We start from the raw sequence: 24,463 nt of genomic DNA, 5'->3' as shown, positions 1-24,463 counted from the left end.
TCTTTTCCAACCTCAGTGATTCTGTGATGATGTAATTTCTCTCCAGTGCCCTTCATTTCCTCGAATACATCTGCCCTGCAGAAAGCCAGTGATGGTTTGAAGCCCGGGGAAGCACTGGGGTTTGAAGCAGTTTCCTTTCACTTGATTCAGAGTGCAGAGGAGGATGGGAAAGAAACCAATCATTCAAACAGCAATTAAAAATAGCAGGGGGAAAGCGTGCAAGCTTTTTCTTGGGGTTGCATGAGCTACTCTCCTGCTTGCTCTTCTAAGGAGAATGGAGCAAAGCACTCCTCACCTCCCGCACATTGGTACAGGAGCAGGGCAAGGGACAGTGCCCCAGCACCAGCTGCTGCTCTGTAAGGAGGCTACAGGTGGAGCCATGTATGCCTGCACTGCACGCACTGCTCACTGGTGCCGAAAACTGTCTTTGTTCAGCTTTTAGAGGCACCACTATCTCTTGCAACCAGTGCTTCCAGCAGAGCTGTCACTGGAGGTCTGTCTCTCATTTTGTTCCAGTATGATTTCAGGATTTCACTCAACTTTTGCAGACAGCACTGACTTGAAGAGAAGAAGGAAGAGATGTGTATTTTCTTCTCAAGAAGCCACACGGACATCAGTATTTTGGTAGCTCTCTCCCAGAGAACCTTGCCAACGCTGATAAAGGTCCCTGTGCCTGCACCCCTCCTTTTCAGAGATGGCAATAACACCGAGGGCCTGCCCTCAGCTGCCTGCAATTTCAGGTTGTCCTGTACCTGGTCTGTTTACCTTGCAAGCAGTCTGGGATGCATGGAGCATAGAGCAGCTGTCGTACTGCAGTGTTGTATAAACACAGGGCAGGTGCTAGCTGGCATCCCATCTCTCATATGTCAGGTATAATTGCAGGAGACGGACACAGTTCCGCCAGCTGGGTGAGTCCCCGGTGTGTTTTTGTGGTTATTGTATTCCTGTAGATATAGATTGCCGTACCACACACAAACCCTTTCCCCCAGCAGCTACCATTGCAAACGAGCCCTTTGCTGTGCTCTGATTCTGGATGCTGCCATCTCAGAGTCTGGCATGGAGCTCCTCGTCCCCTCCCCTGCTGTGCTGCACCTCCCGCAGGTGACACCTCACCTCCTTGTTTACTAATCTGTCTTTATGTAACACCAATGAAAGAAAACCCTCAGAATGCAAACTGGGGCTCCCGATAGGCTGAGCTGCTGTGGGAACCTGGAACTTCATGGCTATTATATGGCAGAGTTTGTTGTGCAGACCCCAGAATTCTCCCAGAGTGGAGAAGGAGTGAGGTAGACAAACTGCCAAAACTCAGCTTTGAACTGATTTCTTTTCCCTCTGGATTAGGAGCTGCTGATTTGATGTGAGAAGCACTTTCAGGCAGGTAAGGTGAGCTGTGCTCCATGTGGGTGCAGATCTGCAAAGGAGGAAAAATGTTGGGAATACAAGGTGTGGTGAAAATGCTGGAGAAAATGGTCCCTGGGCAGGCAGCTGGGAGCCCTGCCTGCAGGCATTGAGCCCACCCCAAATGGAGGTGGGAGTAGGAGCCAACTCCACATGCCTCTGGTTTTCCTGCTCATCCCTTAATGTTTTCTCCTTTGGGGGGAACTCCACAGTAGGTGGGTGGGTCCCTATGGAGATGTTCTGCTGCAGAGATGGCTGCCATGACTGCAGCACCCTGGGATGCTTCTCACCTGGACTCTCCTTTCTGGAGAAAGCCTGCAAGGCTGCTTGGTTCTGAGGTTGCCACTGTTCCTACAGCACTGTGGAACTGCTGGGGCTGCTCAGAGGCAGTGGGAGCAGTGCCCATGGACTGTGTCAATAGGGTGAGTGTAAAGAACGCCCCACTTGTATCTCAGGACTTTGCTTGTGAAGTTCACAAACCCCAGTGGAAATTGCCTGCCAGATCTCCAGCCCCGTGTCTAGATTTGGGGTGGGTAGAGCTGAAGCTGTGCAGTCCCCAACACCACAGCCCAAGTTCTTTAGGCAGACAGAAGTTTGATGGTGGTTCACTGTGCCTTGGCAGAAGGGGAGCAGCTCCCTCCCCTTAGGACTGGGGGCCTTTGCATTTACAGCTGGCTTTTGGAAAGAGCTCATGAGCCTGGTACAAGGCCTATGTTATCTGCAGGGGAGGCAATGGGTTTGCTTTTCAAGCTGCAGGCACGGCATTTGTGGCTTTACAAGAGATGAGGTTCTGCTTTGTCACATACCCTTTCCAGAGAGACGAAGTTAAAATAACACCATCACTTTGAAAATGAGATTAGGGCAAATACTTTTTTATATCCCCCACACAAGAGCACTGAGCTTTGAGTATTTGATAGATGGAGGTGATTGGTCCCCCAGCTTCCTCCTTCCAGCTCCCTCCTGCCTCAGAACAGCAGCTAAGCCAGGATGCTTAGCACCAGGAAATTCCTTGTGGCACTGCAGCCTTTGAAGGCAAATGTGACCCTTTGATTGACAGCCCTAAATCTGACCGGACTTAAAATAGGAACTTCAGCATTAGTGTTCTGAAATTCAAGTCTCTGCAGTCTTCAGATTTTGGCCCTGCTTAACTCCGAGTTCAATATACAGGGGTTGTAATTAGGCATTGTGCAAATGGAAACCGTTAACAAAGGAGCGAGGTATTACGTGCTCTGACTGTTGAACTCGCCTTTGCTTTGCATCAGAAAGATTTGAGTGCCTGGGGAGGATGTAGTCCTGTCCATAAGGAGATGTTTGCCCTCATGCTGAGGCCGGGCAGCTCGGGGCAGGCTGTAGGGAGAGGAGGTGCTGCAGGGCAGTCCTTTCCCTGCTGGGAGCAGAGGGCTTTGCTGCAGAACATCAGCTCCACTCGCTCTGCCTCGCTCTTTGCCTACACCCATCAGATGCTGTATTAGGTGGGCTCCTGGTCTCATCTGAAGTGAACCTCATTCTCTTACATTATAACAGGTATTTCATGGAATGGTGCAAACAGGGACACTGCTGTGCCTGGCTGGGCTGCTGAACACCATAATGCATACCTCCTGTAACACACAGAGCCCAAACACAAGTCCTGGAGTAACAATGGCCAAAACATCCCGCTAAAAGCTCTCCTCTATTTCTCTGTTGTCCTCTCCCATTGCCATCCGCTTACAGTAATTCTGTTTGCTAACCACAGCCAAAGCACCTTCTGTGTCAAGCTGGTTCTCTGTTTCAGCTCAGAGATGGGAGCTTTTCACAGGCATTAATCTTTTGCCTCTGGTTTACAGATTCATACTTCAAAGTTTGGCTGGCCCAGAATGGTGGTAAAGGTTTGTTTATTTGTTTGATTGTAATGACACAGCTTCGCTGCACGATTCCTTCCAGTTATACCAGCATGAAAGCGCTGGGTAAATGAGGCCGATTTTTGCTTGTCTGATTTATAGATTCCAGTCTTCAATTTCGCTGTAGTGGGGAGTTTCAACAGTATGGAAGCACCAGCAAAACTGGTAAGTGCAGGTGAGAGTTGCTGGATGCATATCAGTCTAGTGGGAACCAGCGCACTGTATCTCCTGTTCACTCACTGCTGTCTCAGTGATCCATAGACTGAGGGTGTTTTTGCTTCCTAAGCCAATGGTCAATGTGGTGTTGGGTCAAATGCAGGGAGATTTGCTACAGTCAAGCTTCAGCTCCGTTCCTAAACAGTAGCAATGTTTGGAGTCTATGTTGCTGTGGACAGATAGAAGGTCTTTGATCTCAGAGTTGTAGAATGGTTGGCTTGGACGGGGCCTCAAAGAACCCACATCCTAAAACAAGCCGTGTACCCCCAGCCAGTGCTGCACAGTGACCTCTCTCCACGTCTGTCCTGTCTGTCTGCAGAGGAACATTTTGATTTATCCTTTTTACCCCTTTGCTTCGTATTCGAACACTTTGGGAGTCATCTGCTGGGGAGCTGCCAGCGACATGCTGGTTGTGTCTGGGTTCAGGTCGTGCGCAGACATGCTGGGAAAAGCATTCCTCCCCTGTGGCTTGTTATCTCTCCCGGGAGGAATGCAGTGTCTCCTTTATATAATGTGTACACACTGCTCTGTGTCACTGGGAATGGCTGGTGCAAAAGGAATGGCTGTTGGAAGGGTTGTGTTCTTTTTATGTGTTTGAGAAGGGTGCTAAATAGGGGCTGATGATTCTGAGGGTGTTAGAGAAGTGGGGGAATGTGAAAATAATTTGCATTTTTAACCTTCTTTTACCTGAAAATGGCGGTCCCCCTACGCTCACACATCTATCAACACCCAATGGCACATGCATGAACATACATGGGCCATGGAAACTGTTAGTTGTTGAGTTACTGAAGTGTCCCTTAAAATGAGTGTGTATAGCCAGGATGTATTTATGGAAAGGGCCTTTTCACGTGTACTGGAAGGAGTTTCACTGATGGCAGCCATGTGGACCAGCAGAGTGCAGAGCCCTGGCATGGTGACCAGGTCAGCCCTGTGCTGCACAGCATCGTGAGCTCCTGGCATCTCAGTGCAGACACAGATATGCTCTGGCTCTGGGCAGGGAAGGCAGCTAGAACCCTCTCCTGCTCAGCTCTTTGCCTTTCTGTGCAGTGGAGATGAGGCTGAAACAAGGGCTGGCAAAGCACAGCTGGAACACAGGCAGCTCCCATCACAGCTTTAGAAGGACATAGGATCTCTGGCTGTGGGGACAGCACTGAGGCACATGAATGCTGGCATAAGCCTGCTCCCAGCAGGACAGCAGCCACAAAAGGTTTTTCAGCTCTTATAAAACATTCACTGCTGTCCCAGTAGCAGCTTAGGTAGAACAGTGAGCCCCTGGCAGGCAGATCTCTTCCTTGCTCTGATACCTGGTAGTAGCGTGGGCTGACTTTCTGGATGGAGGTGTCAGGCAGCTGGAGCAATGCCTGCCCCTTGTTTAGGGAAGGGAATGCCTGCCTGCGTGCTGGGTGAGGCCTCTCTGATCTGTGTGCCAGGAGCTGGATATAGACACAGACAACTGGATGAAAGGTGAAAGGTGTGTGAATTCCTCCCCGAGGGGCTGCGACTGAAGCTGTAAAACCAAAAGTTTAAAGAAATGCTTTAGACTTAGTCTAGAGTAGCCATGTTTCCCTAGAAAACCAATGGGAATTGTGAGCATGTAGGCTCCCGCTATACTGGTGTTTCTCTTTGGAGCTGCTGTGTGGTTTCAAAGCAAATTTCCTAATGGCCTGCACTTGCTGTGCACTGCACCAGTTGGCAGCAGGGAGATGGGGTTCATTTTGGTTGAAACTAAATCAGAAGTTCTCATCTGAGCTTGCACCGCGTGTATTCTCACAATGGAAAATGGGGTGGCAGCAGAAGGTCCTCTGGGGAGCTGTGAGCTATGCACGTGGCTACAGGTTTGGCTCAGTCTGGCTGGAAGCCCTTAAGGAGGGTGCACAATAGATGTAACGGCCTCAAGAGCTGCTTATTCAGCCACCTGATCTCCTCTATCATGCACCATTACACTGCCAGCACTGGAGGAAGGCTCTAGCAGTAACAGGAGTATGTTTGTGCGGACGGACTTTGAAGAGGCGAGTGCTGGAGTTAGAATGACAGAGATGACTGATACATATGATAGCGGGTTGGAGAGGTGCTTCTGAAGTCTTGCCTCACTTCTTTAATCTGTGCAGCCCTTGGCGTCTTGTTAGTGCTTTTCATCTGGAGATCTCAAAGATGAGTGCAGTCATCTCTCCCAGGTAGGAGATGAGAAATATTCAGGTGTGGAGCAATGGAAGTGAGAGCTGTGCTGATGTCTCATGGCCCAAACCAGTCTCTTTGCTACTACCCCATGTAGCTCCTCTGTAACTGCATCGGCTCACAGTTATTGACACCCAGCCCAGCTCTATGGAGGAGATAAGCTGCGCTGAGTGGCTCAGAACTTTCCTCTCAAGATTTGGGTCTGTGTTGGAAAGCTTGTTCTGCTCATGGGCCTTTCTGCCCCAGATTCATCAGATTCCCTCAGACGTTATGGCTGAGGAGAGCAGAGGTTCATCTTACTGCAGCGGTCTCCCAGTCAGTGTGCATTGCTGTGTGCAGTGCTGAGCAGCAGGGAGCACCGGGAGGCACCGCGCTGCTTTTCCCCAGGGAATATTGACCGCAGGATGTTTGGCTGGGAGAACCTGTCTGTCTGGGTATTGCTTTGGTTGTGTTCAGTGCCCGGGTGGTTCTCCTCTCACACCTATCGAAGTGATATCTCAGCACTTCTCAGGAGGTTACAAGGTGATGCGATTGCTATCCCACGTGGACTGCTTGTTCTCACAGCCTCTGTGGTGGGAAGAGTTGTCTCTCGGAGTGTTTTGCTTTGTACTTCAGCACTCACATAGGTTAAGTGTTAATAGGGCAGGGAAACTTGGGGTTCTGTGGTTGTTCCTGAGTAGCTGTTCACACAGCCCAGACAGACCCAGGGGAGCTTTAGTGTGGAGGTTGTCTCTGCCCTGCAGTGGGAGCTCTTCTGGCACCAGGAGCTCAGCCGTGGCTCTGCTGGCAACCTTCTCAGTCCTGCTAACTGGCTGTTCTGTGGAATGCTTGTTTGTATCTTCCTTCTCAGTTCGCAGGAGGTATAAAATACAGCTTCCCTAAGGGAGTGCATCACCCCTGGTGTGCAGGGGAGGAAACATCGAGCTCTGGACTAAGGGGGAGCTGGGTGTGCTGCCCCAGCAGGGTCAGAGTGCTGGGCAGTGACAGATGGCCCCTCCAAGCCTGACCAAGTCCTCATGTAATCCCGTTAGGGTGCTGGGCAGAGCCCATCTGCTGGCAGGAGGCAGCAGGCCTGGGAGAGCTGTAGAAATCCGTTTGATTGGTTGTGTTAGCCAAAGAAAACACGATGGAAATGTTCTAACAAGCCCTTAAGCTCCAAATGCATAGAAAGGCTGGTGACACCAAATTCAAGGACCAAAGCAGTCCCAGAAGCAGACGGAGTTCCCAGGCTCTGGTACGTCTGCAATCAGTGCTCAGGGCAGCAAACTGCATTCTTAGAGGGCTGTGATGTACAAACGGCATGTCTCTGCAGCACAGATCCAGGGCCCATTTCAGTTCTGCCGCATTATTCAGGAGTGTGTGAAAGCTCTGACAAATGTGACAGACTTTGGGTTAGGTTCTCAGCACGTTACTTCTCATGAGAAGAAATAAGAGCGTGGCTCTGTTAAGATAGGAATGTATATATGGGAAGCTGTGAGATAATGGCATAGATATAAAGGGAAGCTGAAGTCTTTGGTGTCCTGCTGCCAGTGAGCTTCCTCCAGGAGCACAGTGCTATCTAATGGTGGCGCTCACAGTCACCACTCTATGCTTAAAGCAGTTTGGCAGTGTGCTTTTGCACAGGGTTTTGCAGGGTCACCTGCTTTTAAGTGCAGAGGATTAGGAGCCCCTCTGCAGGTCCAGCAGAGGTCACACAGCAGCCTGTAGCCTCATCCTCCCAGAGTGAGCACTCTGAAAATGTGGCTTATGTTACCTTTTTTTTAAGCAAAGTGCTCGGCTCCCATGGGGTCTGTGGGGGCTCAGTACCACTCCTCACTTGAGGCCATCACCTCTCGCCCTGTGGTTGTTACCTGGGAGCAGAGGCCAACCCCCATGGACACTGGGACTGGCCTCTTAACTCTCAGCTCACAAATACACCTTTAGAGCAGCACTTTGGCAGGGCACAAAGCCCAGACCAGCGGCAGGCTGTCCTAGCCCCGTGTGTGCTCCATGCTCTGTGTGATGTTGAACACAGCTGGAGGCTGCTTCCAGCAAACAGGTCTGCCTGGCTAACCCATGCTGAGCAGTCTGATCTGGTTGCATGTCTTGGCTGCTTCCACTGTGTTTATTGGGTTGATACCTGAGAGTGTGGCACCTCTGCTCCTTCAAATTCCTCCTGCCTTGTGCATGCAGCCCCCGGAGGGAGCTGTGCTGCAGTGCACAGCTGAGACTGAGCCCTGCTTGCAATGGGGCACAGCAGCAGCCAGGAGGCACCGCTGCCATGGCCCAGAGCAGATGTTCGGATACATATTTCCTGGGGAGTAGAAAATACAGCTGAGAAATGAGCATCGTGTACCGGAGGCTGCTGGCCGAGCTTTGCAGTCTTACTTTTCTGTTTTTAAAGCTCTCTGCAGCTGCTGTGTGCCCATTCCCTTTGCACCCACGAAAGGAAAAAGAAAAAGAATGCACCGATTAGAAACAGGAAATAATAAAACCCGCTGACCACAAAGTACGTCCAAATGCGCTGAGTAAACAGCCAGAGATGGGGAGAGAGACGTATTTCCCACTGATCTCTTTTCAGTGCAGTAACCAAAGCTGATAATTATAGTCAGTGGGGATTTACCGTGTTAAGGGAAAGTATGTTTTTAAGTCAGTGCTGTCAAAACACAGGAGAACATTGGCAGCACGGCAGTGTTTCCTAGCCCCGCTCCCAGTACAGCGCTGAGGTTGCCACAAGTTGGTAAGCTGCATTATGAAATAACTGAGAAGGAAAAGAAAACAGTGAAGTTTCAGGCCCTATTCCTGGTTGGGATCTGCTGCTTTACCTGCCTGGTGGGCCAGCACTGGGCAGCAGAGGTTCTTGCAGCAGTGCAGCAATGGGTGCTCAGGTCATATGCGGTTTTCTCTGACCTCAGCGGTGTGTGTGGTAATTTCTGCCACCGTCTTTTATGTCTTTTCTCTTCCAGGATCCCTTTGGCTGACTGTTATCACAACCTGTGAGTGCTCTGTGGCTTTGCTGCCTTTTTCTGCTACACTGAACAGGATGCTAAATCCAGAGGTGATGGTTTTCACTCTTTCAGCGCATCAACAAGTAGATGGCACTGCATAATGAGCCCCTCTGAACTGGGCTTCCGCTAATTGGTATGAACAGTGTTTGTTTTCTTGTAACTGTGAAGAGCTTTCAGCTGCCTTTGAGTTGAAAAACTGTGAACAAATGTCACCAGCTGAGCAGGTTTGTCCCTGATGGGTGCAGGGAGTTTTGCCTTCTGCCCATCAGAGTTTGTCTGCAGTGCTCTTGTAAGTCAAACCCAAAGTGCAGCTGTGAGTTGACAATCCCAGCTCCCAACTTCTTTTGTCACTCCCAGACATTACTGTGATCCAGGTGATTCTGTGTGTGTGTGTGTGTGCTCACTGCTTTTACCCAAAGCACCAAACACTGTGTTCAGAGCAGGCAGAAGGAGGATGAGATAAACACAGTCAGTGTCTTCCAAGAGTTTATTTAGGAAATAAACAAAACCAATCTCTCAGTGTAACTACAGGTGACATACACGTAGCTCACTGGCTGGACGGCTGTGTCAGCATGTTCAGGAACAATGTGTGGACACTGAGCAATACAGAGAATAATTGGAAGCAGACTAAAATGTCTAAACCAAGTCTCTCCCTTCGTGTTTTCAGCGCTGCAGCATTCTTACAGGAATCAGAGCTGAAACCTCCCTTGGTTGCACAGGAATAGCTGAAACAATAACAAAAATAAGGAGACTGGCTCTTTGCTGCTTTGTTCTGCGAAGGGGTCTCAGCTGCTGCATGAGATCCCAGAGGTGAGCTTGGTGCAAGAGACGGTTGTTGTCATTGTCTGATGTTTATTGATAGAACATTGATTATTTTAGGAATGTAAGACAAGAAAGTTATATAATTAATATACACTAAAGAGCACGAGAGGATTCTATACAATAATTTAGATGTATTAAATAAATACAAAATAATAGCAGCCTTCTATAATGCAGGCTACACATAGGTTTACTTCGGCTTGAAGTACCCTGGTCTTTAGTACACCTACGGGAGCAGACCTGCTCCACGAGTGTTGTAAAGAAACATATCTATAAGATACATACATAAGAGTGTCTAAGGTTAGGGTTAACATTTGAAAACACATTTTACCATGGTCTCCACATATCTAACGACCCCATACTGGGGTTATTATGGGAAAAATTGGGTTGCAGGACCTGTCTGGGAGGCACAGCATCAACCTGGCCAAAACCTGACAGCGAGGGTGGCTGAAATGAATTTTTCAAAGCCTGTTTGTGTTCCGCTGGGTAGAAGTGCTCCTGAGATGGATTTGTGCTGGGAGTGTTCCCTTTAGGACTCAGTGGGGTTTTTGCAGTCAGGAGAGGCTGCTGAGACGGGCTCGAAGAACTTAGTGCTGCTTTGGAGGTGTCTTCACCAGACCTGGGTAGGGATTTCAGCAGGTGGTTCAGCAGGCGTGCTCCCAGCGTCTTGTCCATCCACTCACAGGTGAGGAGAAGGTTGTGGACCTCATGCATGCACTGAATGTATCCCGTGCTGTACCTCTGCTGAGCTTCAAGGCCCACTTTGGAGTCAGCTGCATTGAACAGGAGACAACTGGAGTTGGTAAGGGTGCAAAGCCTGAGCATCCCACTTAAACACATTCAGCAGGTTCCTGTGTGCCTTGGCCCATGAAGGGCCTATTACTTCCTATTGTTTCCTACCAGAACCACTGTGGGGATGTGGCAGGTCAGTGCCCTGCTGCTCCAGGGGGAAAGAAGCTCTGCAGGAGGCAGAGAAGAGCTGGGCTCCAGGCTGGAGCAGGTACAGCGCTCAGGTTTCCTGGTGGAGTTTCCCACTGGAGCAGCAATAGCACAGGGTATTGCCAGGCCTCTGCCACTGTGCCCAAAGAGGCCCCTCAAAGACACTGGGAGATGTTGAAACACCTATTATTTAAGAGCCAGATACTAGCTTCTGGAGAAGGCAGACTGATTCCTGCATGAATGTAAGCTTGGTTTAATGCTTTACAGGAACGTGCGTGGTTTGCAGGGCTCGGGGCACGGTGCAGGGAGCGGGCGGCCCCCAGCATCCTGCTGCCCGTGGGCAAGCAGAGCCAGAACGGAACAAAAGGAGAAACAGGCGCTGGAAGGAAAATCTTTTGTGGGTTAAAATGTATTCGGCTCTATCTCCCCATCTAGTGGTGAAAACCAGCCCATAGCAGCAGTACGGCTGTCGGCAGGTTTGCAAGAGGCTTTGGCTGGAGGGTTGAATGTGCAGCCCTGTGCCTTCCGCATCCCAGGGCTGCAGGGAAGGGGCACTTACCCATCAGCTTGCTGTTCTGGATGTTCTGGAGGTGTTTCACCGTCATTTCCAGGATGTCTGCTTTTTCCAGTTTAGACTGCTAATAAAGAAAGAGTTCAGCAGCTGAGAGGCCGTGAGGTATTTGCAGGGTTTCACAAAATACAGAGACCCTCTCCTGTCCCCCTAAAAGCCCAACGATATCCATCAGCAGAGGGACATAACCTGCATCAAAATGAACACTTACATCCAAGTGAAACGCGCCAACCACGGTCTCCTTCAGCTGGTCCAAGCAGTTGTTAATCCTTTCCCTGCGCTTCCGCTCAATCAGAGGTTTCCTCAACTGCAGGGAAGAGAATCAGAGAATCATAGAATGGCCTGGGTTAAAAAGGACCACAATGATCATCAGTTCCAACCCCCTGCTATGCGCAGGGTCACCAACCAGCAGCCCAGGCTGCCCAGAGCCACATCCATCCTGGCCTTGAATGCCTGCAGGGATGGGGCATCCACAGCCTCCTTGGGCAACCTGTTCCAGTGCGAAACCCCCTTCTGGGTGAAAAACTTCCTCCTAAAGAGGAGGAGAAATTGCAGTTGATTTGTTTTTTGTGGAGAAGGGAAGAAACTGGACTGTGTGGGATTCACGGGGGCAGCCCAGGGTCTTCGTGGGACAAAACAGCCACATCCCAGTGTGCAACCAGTGCAGGACGGCACGATGCTCAGTAGGGTCAATACCAATGGGGAGCCTCCAGCTCTGGTAGGGGCCCATCCTTTGGGACTGAATTTACTATTTCTACCCCTATTAGCCCGAGTTTACCCAACAGAAACCAAAAGGCAGAGGAAGGAAGCAGAAAATAAACTTACAGAGAAAACATCCTTCTAATAAGAGGAAGAAAATCCCTTTTTCCCACAGCAAGCAATCCACAGCACCCATCCGTGCGTGGGGCTCCCGCTGGGCTCCTACCTTCCTCTCCTCCTTGGTGCTGGACAGCTTGTGTGCACCGCCGGCCATGGCTGCAGCCGTCATTGTAATCCAGCCGGTCCGCCCGGCGCTGCCAGGACGGGCGCGGGTGCCACTCGGGCAGCGGGTGCTGCCAGTCCCGGCGGGCGCTTTGCCTCTGCTCCGCTCCTCCGCTGTATTTATAACCCAGAATTAGCATGTGAAAGGGAGCTCGCCTTGGCGGGACTTCTTTTCCCACACGAGGGGTCGAGCCCAAAGGTTTGTGGCCATCAATCAAAGCTGACAGGGCACTGCTTCTTTTCAATGACCGCGGCGGCCCCCCCAAACGGCGACAGATGTCCGGCCTCCAAAGCTTTGCTTTGTAGGGATCTTTTGTTAAGGAAGAAGAGAAGCAAAGCGGGAGCGCTCGGAGCAGCTTGCATGGCTCCTGCTCAATTTGCACAGATTCCCAGGGAGGGAAACAATAGTGGGACCCAGTTGAGTTACACCTGGGAAAATGCCCTCTGTGTCTCTTCTCTCCTGCGTCCCCCTGAGCCAGCGCTGCTTTTTACCTGCCAGCCTGAGCCTCGAGTATCTTCAGTCCTCGAAGCAGCCTCTTAATTTGATAATAGAGTACCGGACTGACTTGTTCCTGCAGGAATTGTTATTGCAGGATAATGGCGATCGATTAGAAAGTGTTGACAGCAGGCAGCTATAGCAACCTCACTCCCATCACAGAAACCCTCCAGGGAGAGCACTTTGTGGACCTCCCGAGGATGTGAATTCTCTGTTGCACGCAGCTATGTGCAGGGAATACAGAGCTTGTCTAGTTTGTTGTTGCTGTGTACTGTTTAATATTAAACTTGCAGAAAGCTGCAGAAACAAACCAGCCTTGAGGTGAGCACAGTCCTGTTGATTCTGTGGGATTTGTACTTGTTTACTTCTTCCCCCCCCCCCCCCCCCCATCCCTTCCTTCAGGCTGCCTTGACTGTTTTGGGGGGGAAGAGTGTCTTTCTGTTTGATTCAGCCCTCTGAAATGCTAGTGCAGAAGCATAGGGGCCTTTACAGAAGGCTTGGCACAGAATGGGAATGTGCTTTTATGCTTCCTTACCTCTGTGTGGTTATGAGGGGGAGCACGAAGGCATTTTTCATGGCTGTGCTTTTGCTTTCTGACATCCCCTTTGCTAACAGCAGGGTCAGGGCAGCGTCCTATAGAGTCACCCAGATGAAGCCCTTCAAGTTGGTGTCGAATGTGTCACCTTATGTAAATGGACAGGAAGAAGCTGTGTTGGTTTAGAAGCTCCAAAAGCCCTCAGGATCCACTCTTGGAATTTCCCATCACCCAGCACAACGCTGCAGCTGCAGAGCCCTTACTCCACCCCTTCAGTTGTAGGTGGTGATGTACCCCAGCAATGGAGCGAGGACATTGCGTCCTACACTTAAATGCTGTGTGGGTGTACGCTTGTATGTGTGTAAATACAAATGTTTGCAGCGTGCCTGCACTCAGTGCTGTCTGGGCTTATGAAGAAAATGTGTCCCCAGACATGCTGTCATGCAGGCAGGGGTTGTTTGTCAGCCGAATGCGGGTGTTGGGTGCAGTTGCCTGGTTTTATAAGCACCCTACTTGGCAGTGGTGCATGTGGGAGAACCTGAGATGGGTGTTTGTTGCTCTGGGAGAGGACAGTTAGTATCTTGTCCTTTGCGATGCAGCACCTGAGTGGGAGTGGGCACCTTGTATCAGGCCTGTCCCCTGCACCATAAATGGAAGAAGGTTTCACTGTCTGGTGTGAGAGGGCTCTTCACATCTGCCAAGTCCCCACATTTAAGATACTTTTGCTTTTTGCAAGCTTTTGCCAGTAAACTGGGAGAAGTGGGGGCACGACTTCTAGCCAGGTTTTGCTTCCTGGCGGGGCAGAAGAGAAGTCACCTCCCCTGCTTCTGAAGTACACCCCCCACCAGCAGCACCTCACATAGAATCATGTATTAGATGACATGGAAGAGGCACGGTCCCATGGTGACCATCCCATGGTTGCCCAAGGCCTTCTCAACTACTGGGTGTTGCAGAGGTGTCAGAGAATGCAGAACAGCCCAAAAGCTCTGAAACACACCAGAAGAGGCGCCCAACCCCAGCCTGTGCCCTGCCCAGCCCATGCCTGTTCCTCCCTTGGGCAGTGGGCCCAGGGCTCTGGGAAGCCCTCTGCTCATGGAGCCCCGCTGGCTTCTGCTGGCGATGAGTTCATTTCAAGGTTCATTTGTAAGACAGCATTTCCGTGAAAAAGAAGAGCAGCTTTTGCTGTAAACAGTTATTTTACACCTCTCATTCAGGGCAGAACCCTTTATGCTCCAAGTGGGGGGGTGTGCGGGCAGGAGGGCCATGCTGCCTTTCAGGGGAAGCGTGACATCTGTGCTGGGGATTGTATGGCCCAAGCAGGCACATGCAAATGAGCGCGGAGCATTAAAGGGAGAACTTCTTGCAAATTCCTGCTTCCCTTTTGCATTTCGCACTGCCAGGTTTCGCTGAAAAGGGGATTCTCCATAGCAAACAAAGCCTCCCTTTTTCCTGGGCTTTCCAAAAAAGAAAAAAAAAAAAGCAGAAGGAAAAGGGTCGGTGCCATTCGGAGTTCTCTCTCTTTTTTTTTTGCTATTTGTCTGCATTTCACACCCTGCAGAAAGAAAACAACTTTTAACATCTGTTCCTGTAGGTTTTAAGATGGAAAGAAAGGCCCTTGGAAATGGGGAAAGCGTGGCAGATGTTTGCAGATTCCCTCCAACGCAGATGTCTTGCTCTGAAAAACGTTCCTTTAGGAATCCGTGGCCGCAGCTCCTCTTTGACTCGGGACACGCGACTGCCGAGCGAATGAAGGGACGTGGGAAAGCTCTATAGGACAAAAGGGCTTATTCAAACAAACCTGAGAGCCGTGAACAATCTAATAACCAGCAGAGAAATGGTCAGCAGCCCTGGCCCTGCCGGGGGGGCAGCGCTCCTGGGGCTGGGGCAGCCAATGGCCACAGGAAGGGACCTTTAGTGCCTCTCATTGCAAAGCCAACTTCGCCTCGAGCTGGGATGCGTGTCCCTGGGAAGCAGGGATGGTGCCACTGAGGGCACTTCCACTTGGGTGACACCCACATCCCACTGCTGCTCTTTGTGATCTGCATGCTGAGGCCTCACTCTAAGAGACAGGTGCTGGGCAGAAGGGCACTTTGCAGATGTGGTTCAGCTCCTGCTGAGGACAGACAGATGTGAGCTGTAGGGGTGTGCAGCAGGGCTGCTGAGCTGCTGGGTGGGGGCCCTGCAGCAGGAGAGCCCCAGGAGGAGGCAGTGCTGCGCTCCCAGGGCTGTGGGCTGCCCCTCTCTGCATTCCAGCATCCTCCCCCAGCACTGACACTGTGCTGCAGCCAAAGGCTTTTTCCTTGGGGTGCTGATGTCAGCCGTGTCTCAGCCATCTGTGGGCCAGGCCTAGAAGACCCTCATTTGGAAGCACTGGTCTTTCTTTACTGCCTGGGTGCTCTCAGCTGTGACATGTGTTGAGTTCTTCAGCACTGCTGTGATGGCTCCAGGATGAAGGGACATATTTTTCTGGCATGTCTCAAGAAAGTTCAGTCCCTAGCAGACCAGAGAGAGCCACAAGAATGCTTTCTAGCTTCCCATTCTGTCTTTTGGGGTCTATATTTCTTCTCTATATTTGCTAGAGGTTAGAGAGAATGGCATAACTTAAATGCATTGTGTCTCTCAGTCCTTGTCTCACTGCCATGGATAAGAAGAGGACGGCTCTCTTCAGTGGCCCCAGTTTAACCAACCTCTACCTTTCCCTCCCCTCTCCCTACAGGCAGTGTGGTTGCGCTGGGCAGTTGGATCAGGACAGCTCCCAGGAAGCCATCCTGCTGTTCCCTGCTGCATTTGCCTTTTAAGTAGAAAAGATCAAATTCAGGCTGCTTCCTTAGGAGCTGCATCCTCCCTGCCAGGTGCCCAAATAGGCTGGGAGCTGGGTGGCCTTGTACCAAGCAAGGAAGAGTTAAGCAGAATCATTACAGGTGCTCGAGCACAGCCTGTTAGCACAGCTGCTCAGCTGCCAGGCTCAGGCAGAAGTAACAGCATGCTTGCAGCTCTGAGCAGGTTTAGAAGAACAACCATCAGCAGGTGTGGGCACTCAACCTGCCCCAACTTCACACAGCACAAACAGCACAGCCTCCCATACGTCACGGCTTGGGAAAAGGAGTGGTGTCAGCAGGGCTGGGGAACGATGCTGTGCACTGTGAGTACGGGTCCCTGCTCACAAAGGGTGCTGCTGGGCAAGCAGCACGGGTGGGAGGGGTGTCCTGCCCCTCTGCTGCCAGCTGCTGTGTTTGACTTTGTCCTTTCTGCTTTTAAGGGAGAGGCCTTGCTTTTTGGTGCAGGCAGTAATGCAGCGTTTTTGAAGGGAGAAACAAAGCATCCGGAGCTGCTGGAAGGGTGAGACTGGGGAACAGCCACCACACGGGGCACTGAAAACAACTCAGCCCTGATGTGAGGACTCAGAACTCCCTGCACCCTCCCCAAGGCAGGGATGGCCCCGGATCTCCATTGCCATAAGCAAACATTCACAAAGGAGAGGCTGTTTTCACAGTGATTTCAGTCATTATGACTAAATGGTTTTAGTCTGGTGGGTTTCAGAAGGTCAGCTCTGGTTCAAAGTTGAGGTTTAAAAACAAAGGTTAAATCTCTTCACTGAAAGGTTCAAATCTGCTGCTTTTGGAACAGCTATAAATCACACTGTTGCGACTTTCTCTGTCTCCCAAGGGTGGTTTGTTCTCCAGATGATCCCAGCTCGAGAGGAATGTGGCAAAGAGCTGTAAATGCCGACGAGGTGACTGGATGCACCAGGTCAGGAGGGAACAGTCAGCGTCTGTGCAGGTAGGATTGCTCCCAGCACAGCAGCACATTAACCAGCACTGCTCAGAGATTACTCACTGCCGGATCGTGCCAGGGGGAACAGGGCTGCGCTTCCAGCCTGGCCTTGGTTCAGGAGACCAAGAGCAGAGCTGGAGGTTCACCTGCTGCAAAGGCATTTATGGATAGAGAGGGGCACACACGGTGTAGGATAGTGCTGTATGGAATATCTTTGGCATAAGAGAATTCCTGCTCCAGAAGCAGTAAGGGATGTCTCTGGAAGTACTGTTGGTATCTCTCAATCCAGCTGCTGTACAGAGTGCTCTGGTCCTCACCAGCCCCAGCTTGGCACCCTCGGTATCCAAAGAATGGCAGTGAAGAGTCTGGAGCTGATGTTCCTGCCATTGCTCAACACATCTCCTGTCTGGCAGGTTAGCAGAGCTCCTGGCTCTGCAGGAAGTCTTATCTGCTCTTCTCAGCCAGAGAGCTGCTGGTTGCAACGTGGACTATTAGGCCAAGACAGAGTTATAAGAAGAAGAAAATCTGATAAGCTGTGTGGGTGGTGACACACTGATACAGTCTAACTTGCTGTGCTGGAGTGGTGTTTGGGGATGAAGAGCCATGTGTGGTGGGGAGAGCGCAGGGGGCTATGAGATAGTATTCAAAGTGGTTCTTGAACTTTCCTCATTGGGCATCTCAGGGTTTTTTTTTGTTCAAGAGGGCAGCTCTGGGCTTTCTCACACGTTCTGTATCTGTAACGTTACCAGATGCCATATAATAACAGGCCTCATCTATAATGCAGCAAGTGCTTGGTTTATCCAGCAAATTCTGTTTTTCACAGCAACTTCTGCCTGTGTGCCTGGCTCTCAGGCACCAGAAAACCAGAGCTGGGCACCCATAGCAGCCTCTTCACATCCCACACAGCCCATGTCTATGTGACCACTTGGTTCCTGAGGCTGCAGAAGTAGCTGAGAACGATGGGCCTTTGTGAGACAACTCTGTGTTGTGTGCCTATGAGTAACTTCATCTCTCATCCCATTTTGGCCACATACCAATGGCAGCTTTCTGTTTACAGTAGGTGTGTATACGTGTGCTGACACCACATCCTGACCCCCTGACACAAAATACCTCATCAACATGAATGAGGCAATGGGGATGGCCAGCATTCATCCTCTGCAGGAAGAACAACTTGGAGCCTTCATGCCATTACCTTGTCCTCAGCCTTCTGCACACCAGCTTCTTCTGTAGGGTGCAAAAGGACAGCCTGCAAGGCAGTGGGCTCATAAACAGCACTTCCTTTGTGTTGCTCACTTCTGGCCCCACAGGGCTGGGATTGCAGCACCCGAGGAAGTGAGGAAACTCGGTTAGGGTTTTGTGCTTGTGGGTTCAGACCCACACAGCCCAGCTGGGTCAGCAGAAAGACTGTAGGATGGGAGGGCATGAGCCTCAGGGACTGTGGCCCTTACCAGTCAAATCCAGTCTGGATTGCACTTTCTTTAAGGTAATCTTTGTGTTCATATGTATGTGTATATATTTATATAACAAATCAAAGTAAAGAGCAATAAAATTTCTTGTGGGTCTTAATCTGTTTTTAGTTTTGTAAATACAGCCTAGTTTTAGCCATCTCTCTTTTCTCTTTACATTCTTTCATTATTTTTCTCTTTCCAGATACTAGGGCGAGGATTTCTTACTTCTCTGGAGGAACCAAAGGGTTGGGGAAGTAGTGGTTCAGTGAGAGGAAGAACACAGCTCCTGTGGTCAGAAGGCAGTGAGGACCCACAAGGTGTGTGATGCTCCATGAGCTGCCCTGTGAAGGTGAAAAGCAGAGCTTGTACCCGTTCCAGCTTCTCCATAACATGGTATTTAAAAATAAATGATAATACAGACAGCCTTTTATCACTGCCCTTTAAAAAATTCCTTGTCTGTTTTAATACTAGGAGTTATGCTCTAGGTTTGCTCTTTTAAGAAGCAGAAGAGGCCACAAAACACGTGAGCTACCCAAGGACTCCTCCAGAAAAATAACTGATGGATGGGTATTTATTTTTTGTGCTCTAAAGGTGAAGTTCTGCTTCCTCCTGTCCCGGCTTTCCCTGGTGTGTCCATACACACACAAGCAGATGGCTGTGTATGTATGTACCTGCAAATTTAAGATTTACAACAGATACATATTCAGGCATAGAGCTGAGTAAGCCACCTATGTAAGCACATTTACTTTCAGAGGTATCCAGGTGAGTGATGCTGAGCTGGAGAAGGGGCTCAGATCTACCAGAAAGCATTACCAGACAGAGAGGGGCAGAAGTCCTGAGTGCCTTCCTCATCTGGAGTCTGTTTTCATTAGGGGAGTGAGGAGGTGTGGTGCAGAAGAGCTTTGGAGAGGCCTGGGGAAGGTCTCTGCATATTTGCAGGGGTGGCTCAACACAGAGCAAATGTGTCTCAAATGAGACTGCAGCAGCTCTGCTGCTAACTCAGCCCCACAGCAGCTCAAATCCAGCTGAACCACACAGAATAGCACTAATCCCATGTCGTTCATTGCAGCAGCACTTCGTTGCAAGAACTAATTAATTAGTTTCTGTAAAGTCCTTTGAAGGTGTAAAGTGCTAAGTAAGTGCAGGGCAGTATTACCCTGAGGGTGTGGGCTTCTGAGTGTAATGGGCACTATTTAAATACGAGTATTAGTAAACTCACCTGAAAATTTCCTTAAAATGCAAAAGAATGATGTGCCAAGAGGAGGGTCAGCCTCATCACGTGCTGAGGGCCAGGGCTGAGGTACCCAGCCTGGGTGGGAGGGAGAGGGATGTAAATGGGATGCTCCATCCCTGCAGGCATTCAAGGCCAGGCTGGATGTGGCTCTGGGCAGCCTGGTCTGAAGGCTGGCAACCCTGCACATAGCAGGGGGGCTGAAACTAGATGGTCACTGTGGTCCTTTTCAACCCAGGCCATTCTATGATACAACTCCATGAATGGGTTCTGTGCTTTATGGATAACTTTCAATTGTTCTACAGCAATAAAAAGTTTATTAGAAGGACATGGTTCAGAAGGGCAACATACTGCTCTTGTTGCTGTACAGGAAATGAATTTGCAACCGGGGTTTTTTCTTATGATTTTTTCTTTTTCCTGGCAATTGTTTTTCTGTTTCTGGCAGACTTTACGTGCTACCCTGAATTCCTGTGAGTTGCAATTGTATTTTTAAAGCAACTTTTGAGATGGCAGCTTGAATTGAGGACAAATCATTGCATTACAGTGAGAAGAAAGAAATCCAGATCTGGATGACCATTCTGTGCACTTGCGCTATCTGTTGTAAATACGCTTTGGGGAGTGTGAGTCTGTTCATTACGTAGAGCTTAAATGAGCAGACAGACAGCAACATGCTCACCAGCAGGTGTTTCTTTGAGGCCAGGAAAAGCCGCAGCCTGCAGTGGGGGTGAAATGCAGCTTTGGGAAAATCACAGGCACTTATGAAACCAGGCAATTAGATTCAGCCACTTGGCCTGGTCCAAAGTCCACTGAAAGACTCAGAATTCTTTTCCTTCCAGACTTTAAGTAGAAGGTACCTGAGTAGATCTGAGTCTTAGTATTTTCTCTCCAAAGCCTTTTCCCTGAGATTCTTTGTCAGGGGGTACAAACCTGGGTTTTGGTCTCTGAATTACATCAGTTTATTGGCACGGCTGAGAAGTCATGAACTGAAAAGTAAACTGGGTGTTGGTTTATGTTATTTCCTCATTGTATATCTGTCGAGGCACTGGTTATTTTTTCACGTGCCCTACGTCATGCCCATTGAGCTGGCCTTGTAGTTAGCGGGAACTTCTCCCTGCCAATCATATGGAGAGGTGTGAGATAAATGAGGTAAGGGCATTTATTTCTAACTTCCTGGTCTGTTTTTCTGCTGCTCCCCTGTTCCCAGTGCCTCTGCCTGAATGAAATGAGGGAGATCTCAGAGTGAGATGAAATGATGAATCGCTTTCCCTGCATGAGGTATTAAGGAAGAGGACAGATTAAGAGCGAAGCCTTGATCCCCATTTGCAGGGCAGCACCCATGTTCCCAAGTAAGGATGAGAGTAACCACAAAGTGTCAGCAGCATAGTCAGAGTTCAGGATGTTTAAAACATGTGCTTGCTCTCTGAAGTGCTCCCTATTTTTACTTATCCATCTGTGTGGATTTTCCCCATTCCCTCCTTCGTTTCTGGGCTCTCCACTCTGTTCCCTGGTCCTTAGGAAGGGACATCCTTTAGGATATGGTGGGACAGAGGCCCTGGGACAGTGGGGTTTGTCAGGAGGAAGAGGGGTTGCAGAGAGGAGGCTGCTGCCTCTGCTCCTCTGAGTAGATCCGGAGTTCTTTTCCATCAGATATAGCAGTGAGGTTGGTTGCCATTACATCATGGCTGTAAAATGCATGCTAGTGGCTCAGCAGCTTGGCTCCATATTTGGTGGGAGGGAAACACGGCGTGCCTGTGTGTCTGGCAGCCCTTGGCCCTGCAGCAAACTGCACTGCCTTGGTGCTATGGTGGTACCGGCCCCAGCAGCTGCTGCTGTGTCTTTTTTCTTTTTTTTTAAGTGGAAAAGAAGTAAATCAAAGTTTGGCTTCTGCTTCACAGTTTGCCATCAGCTGCTTCTGCTTTGTTACTTCCAAATCATATTTTAGAGGCAGTTGCGTTTCTGATGTCTTAAGGAAATCATCCTCATGTGAGCAACACCCTGCAAGCATGGTGTCCTTGCTGGGATGTGTTGGCTGGTTTTGGGCTGAGCCAAATGAGCCCTTGGAGCCTTCAGATCCCACTCAGCTGGCTGCTCCTACAGAGCAGAACACCACAGTGCTGCCTTTATCACTGTTGTGTTGTTCTTTTTTCCTTCAGTGAAGTAACATGAATTTTTGAGTCATGTTTATTCACTTCCTAATTTGCAACAATTAAGTAATTCGCAATGGCTGTCTCGGTCAGGGCTGTGAATTAGTGAACTGCTATTGTACCAAGAGATCTCTCACATGTTGAATTTCATTTCTGAGAGCTTGGAAGAACCGTGCTCTCCTGCTCATGGAGTTCCTCGAAGTACCCTACTTCAAGGTGATGATAATTACACTGAATGTATTACTAGCATGGTCTTTTTTCCAGCAGTCATCTGTAAAGCATCTATTTTCCAGGTGCTCTGTTGAATCATTGTACTGGTGCTTGTCCTTAATTCTTTCTTCTCTCTCTTCAGCACCCTGAACATTATCTGTTTAAACTTGAATGTTTTCAGCATAATTACAGGCTAACAATTTGAGCTCAGACATACACACCCTTTTCAAAGCTGGCTTTGAAAACAATTATTTCCAGCTCACGTGCGGGATATATCAACTGCCGACATTCTGCCAGCTGCACTCTGTGGGCCCAGACGAGCCTGGCCAACCATCCCCAGCAGCCTTGTCACCTGCCTGGGCAGCACATCCCACCGTGCATTCAGGTCCAGAGCTGCTCTGTCTGCCTATGAGATGAACTGTCACCACAACACAAGATGTTTTCTTCCTACCTCCATCTTCCAGTTGCTCAGGGAAACATCCCCCACTGGTGCAGCACCGCTGCAGCTCGCCGTGTAGCTGAATGCAAATATGTGTGAACTTTGATGCTGTCAGACTCAGGGATTGTTGCAAGTGTGATCAGAAGTGTTTTCCTGAGCTGATGGAGCAGGCTGATGCACGTGGGCAGTGCAGTGCACAAGGAGGCAGAGCGTCTCACAGGTTCCATGATGTCTCTCTGCATTGGAGACAGCACCAGGATCCCATTTTGGCTTTAACAGCCTTTTAAACACTCTCATTACCCATAAATACCACTGCTACTGCTCCTTGATGAAGGGAATACCTTCAATACTAGGATCCCCCCTCCAGAGTTGTCTCAGTGCTCGTGACATTTATCTCTCCTTAAAAAATTCTTATTTTAGTGACAGACTCCCATGGTTAAGGTGCTTACTGCTTCATTCAGCACAGTGCAGTGGATCTCAGGGAGAACAAGGGGACTTTGAAGAGCGAACAGAATGGGATGTTGCAAGTGGAAGACTTGCAAAGGATCCAGGAATGAGAATGTCTCACAAGGGTGAGAAATTGGACTGTGAAATACCAGAGGTTGCTGGCTGCTAAAAGACACGGTTAGGGCAGAGTGCACGGAACACATAGATCCTTTCACATAGAAACACCAGGTTGCCTTTTGCCAGCAAGAGGCTCCAATCAGCCTTCACATTCCTCTCCAGCCCTTCTCCTGGCTCTGGTGCTGGATGCTGCCAGATGCAAGGCAGGAGAGCCAGAGGGCCTGGGGGGAAACCTGAAGGTCAGGTTTGTTCATATCCGTCCCTTTGCATTCAGATTGGAGGAGGCGGCTGCTGTGTGTGACCTCCCTCCGCGGGGAAGCCAACAGGCACGGGGCTGCCTCTTCAAATGAACGTCCAAAAGTTAATGTTCCATCGAGACGCACTGTATTGTTCTGCTTTAAGCTCACGTTGTGGATTACACCTAACGGATGGCATCGATCTGACGCGTGTCGCCATGTGTGTGCCTTTGTTCCGGCCGGGATAATCCGCGCTCGTCACACGCGTCGTACGGCAGCGGGGCCGCGCGCTGCCCGCGGCGCTGTCCTGCCCCCCCCGGCTCCGAACTCCTGTACAGCGTCAGCCCAACCGCGGCCCGGACGTTCGAGCCCCTCGTTCCGACGCACGGACCGGCGGCCGCCCCGGCAGCCCCGCCCCGCTCGTAGCGCGGCGCCCTCAACGCTCGGACCTCCGCTCCGGCAGGGGGCGCCCGCGAGCGGCGGCGGGCGGAAGCGTCGCTGCGTTCCGCCGCCGCTGCCGCCGCCGGCTGCTCGCCGCGCTCCGCCGCCGGGCGAGGACGGGCGCGAGGGACGGGCAGCTGCGGCGCCGCAGCACCGCGGGGCGGGGGCCGGGCCGCGCCTCAGCCTGCAGCCGTCGCAGCCGGAGCCGGGCGGTCGTGCCGCGCCAGGGGCAGGCCCCGCCGGACGCGACGCCGAGGAGGCGCCAGGCCGCGGCCCAGGTACCGGGCGGGAGGCGGCGGACGGTGCGCGCGCGAGGGGCCGGGCCCACCCGTCTCGTCTGACCCTTCGGGCCCGGGGGCGGCGCGCGGCGGGGCAGGGCCGAGTCCTCCGGGCCGCGGGGGCCGCCGGGGGAGCGGCCTGGTCCGGCCGTGCCCGCCGCGTTTCGGCCCCGAGTCGCTCGGCGGGCGCTGCGCGGTGAGGCGGCGGCGGCGGCGGGTGGGTCCCGGGCGCTCGGAACTTTCCCCGAGCGGCTCCTTGCAATGCGGGCCGGGCACGGCGCTTCCCGGGGGCAGCAGCGAGCTCCGTGCTGAGGCGTGGGGCCGGGCCGCTGCGGGCCGAGGCGGCGGTGGGTTCCGCGCCGGGCTACCGACAGTCGGGAGTGCGCGGTCAGAACTCCCCTTTGTCGTTTCCTTTGCTGTATTTACGGGCTGGTGCGTACAGCGGGCACGGTGCAGCCCTCGTAGCGTCCGGGTCTGAGGCCTCTTCCTACAATTGTTCCCGGTCGCGGTCATAGTGGGCCCCGCATAGAAGTAGCGGTTCTGTGTGCCACGGGAGAAAAAAGTGGTTTCGTTGGTTCTTTTTCCTGCAGTCCGTGATGTGCTGCTCGGATTAAAACTAGGAAATATTCGGGGTTTCGGGTTTGGTTTTTTTTTCCCCCTTTTTTAAAAGTAAAGTTTAATTTTTTAATGTCACCATGAAGGTA

The 24,463-nt window shown here is 51.0% G+C and overlaps 2 protein-coding genes and 2 long non-coding RNA genes across 5 annotated transcripts in view; 3 read left to right on the top strand and 1 right to left on the bottom strand.

The window, feature by feature from the left end:
* The first annotated feature begins 9,349 nt into the window (after window positions 1-9,349).
* Window positions 9,350-10,823, top strand: LOC140256218 (uncharacterized). Its single transcript, XR_011904656.1, has 3 exons — window positions 9,350-9,463; window positions 10,158-10,274; window positions 10,679-10,823. It is a non-coding gene; the product is annotated as an uncharacterized lncRNA (long non-coding RNA).
* Window positions 9,462-12,179, bottom strand: LOC140256216 (transcription cofactor HES-6-like). 2 transcript variants are annotated; one of them, XM_072344559.1, is made up of 4 exons: window positions 11,908-12,179; window positions 11,194-11,289; window positions 10,971-11,049; window positions 9,462-10,245 (listed from the first exon to the last, which is right to left on the bottom strand). In XM_072344559.1, exons 1-4 carry the CDS (start codon window positions 11,968-11,970, stop codon window positions 9,800-9,802), a joined length of 684 nt encoding a protein of 227 aa, XP_072200660.1. In that variant the 5' UTR covers window positions 11,971-12,179; the 3' UTR covers window positions 9,462-9,799. The 2 variants fall into 2 exon arrangements, with proteins under 2 accessions (XP_072200660.1, XP_072200661.1); XM_072344560.1 differs by having other exon boundaries at window positions 10,971-11,046; window positions 11,908-12,047.
* Window positions 12,180-15,950: 3,771 nt separating this feature from the next.
* Window positions 15,951-18,631, top strand: LOC140256420 (uncharacterized). Its single transcript, XR_011904706.1, has 4 exons — window positions 15,951-16,136; window positions 16,254-16,333; window positions 16,661-16,774; window positions 18,419-18,631. It is a non-coding gene; the product is annotated as an uncharacterized lncRNA (long non-coding RNA).
* A 4,990-nt stretch (window positions 18,632-23,621) lies between these two features.
* CAB39 (calcium binding protein 39) overlaps window positions 23,622-24,463 on the top strand; it is a 33,506-nt gene continuing 32,664 nt past the window's right edge. Inside the window, exon 1 of the mRNA XM_072344994.1 lies at window positions 23,622-23,759. The gene's annotated coding sequence lies outside the window, so the exon portion shown is untranslated. The remainder of the gene's footprint in view (window positions 23,760-24,463) is intronic.

This window comes from Excalfactoria chinensis, chromosome 9 (assembly GCF_039878825.1).
Source record: "Excalfactoria chinensis isolate bCotChi1 chromosome 9, bCotChi1.hap2, whole genome shotgun sequence".
NCBI classification, from domain to species: Eukaryota; Metazoa; Chordata; class Aves; order Galliformes; family Phasianidae; genus Excalfactoria; species Excalfactoria chinensis.
Note: the sequence above shows the minus strand (reverse complement) of the source record. Positions and strands in the feature narration are given on the sequence as shown.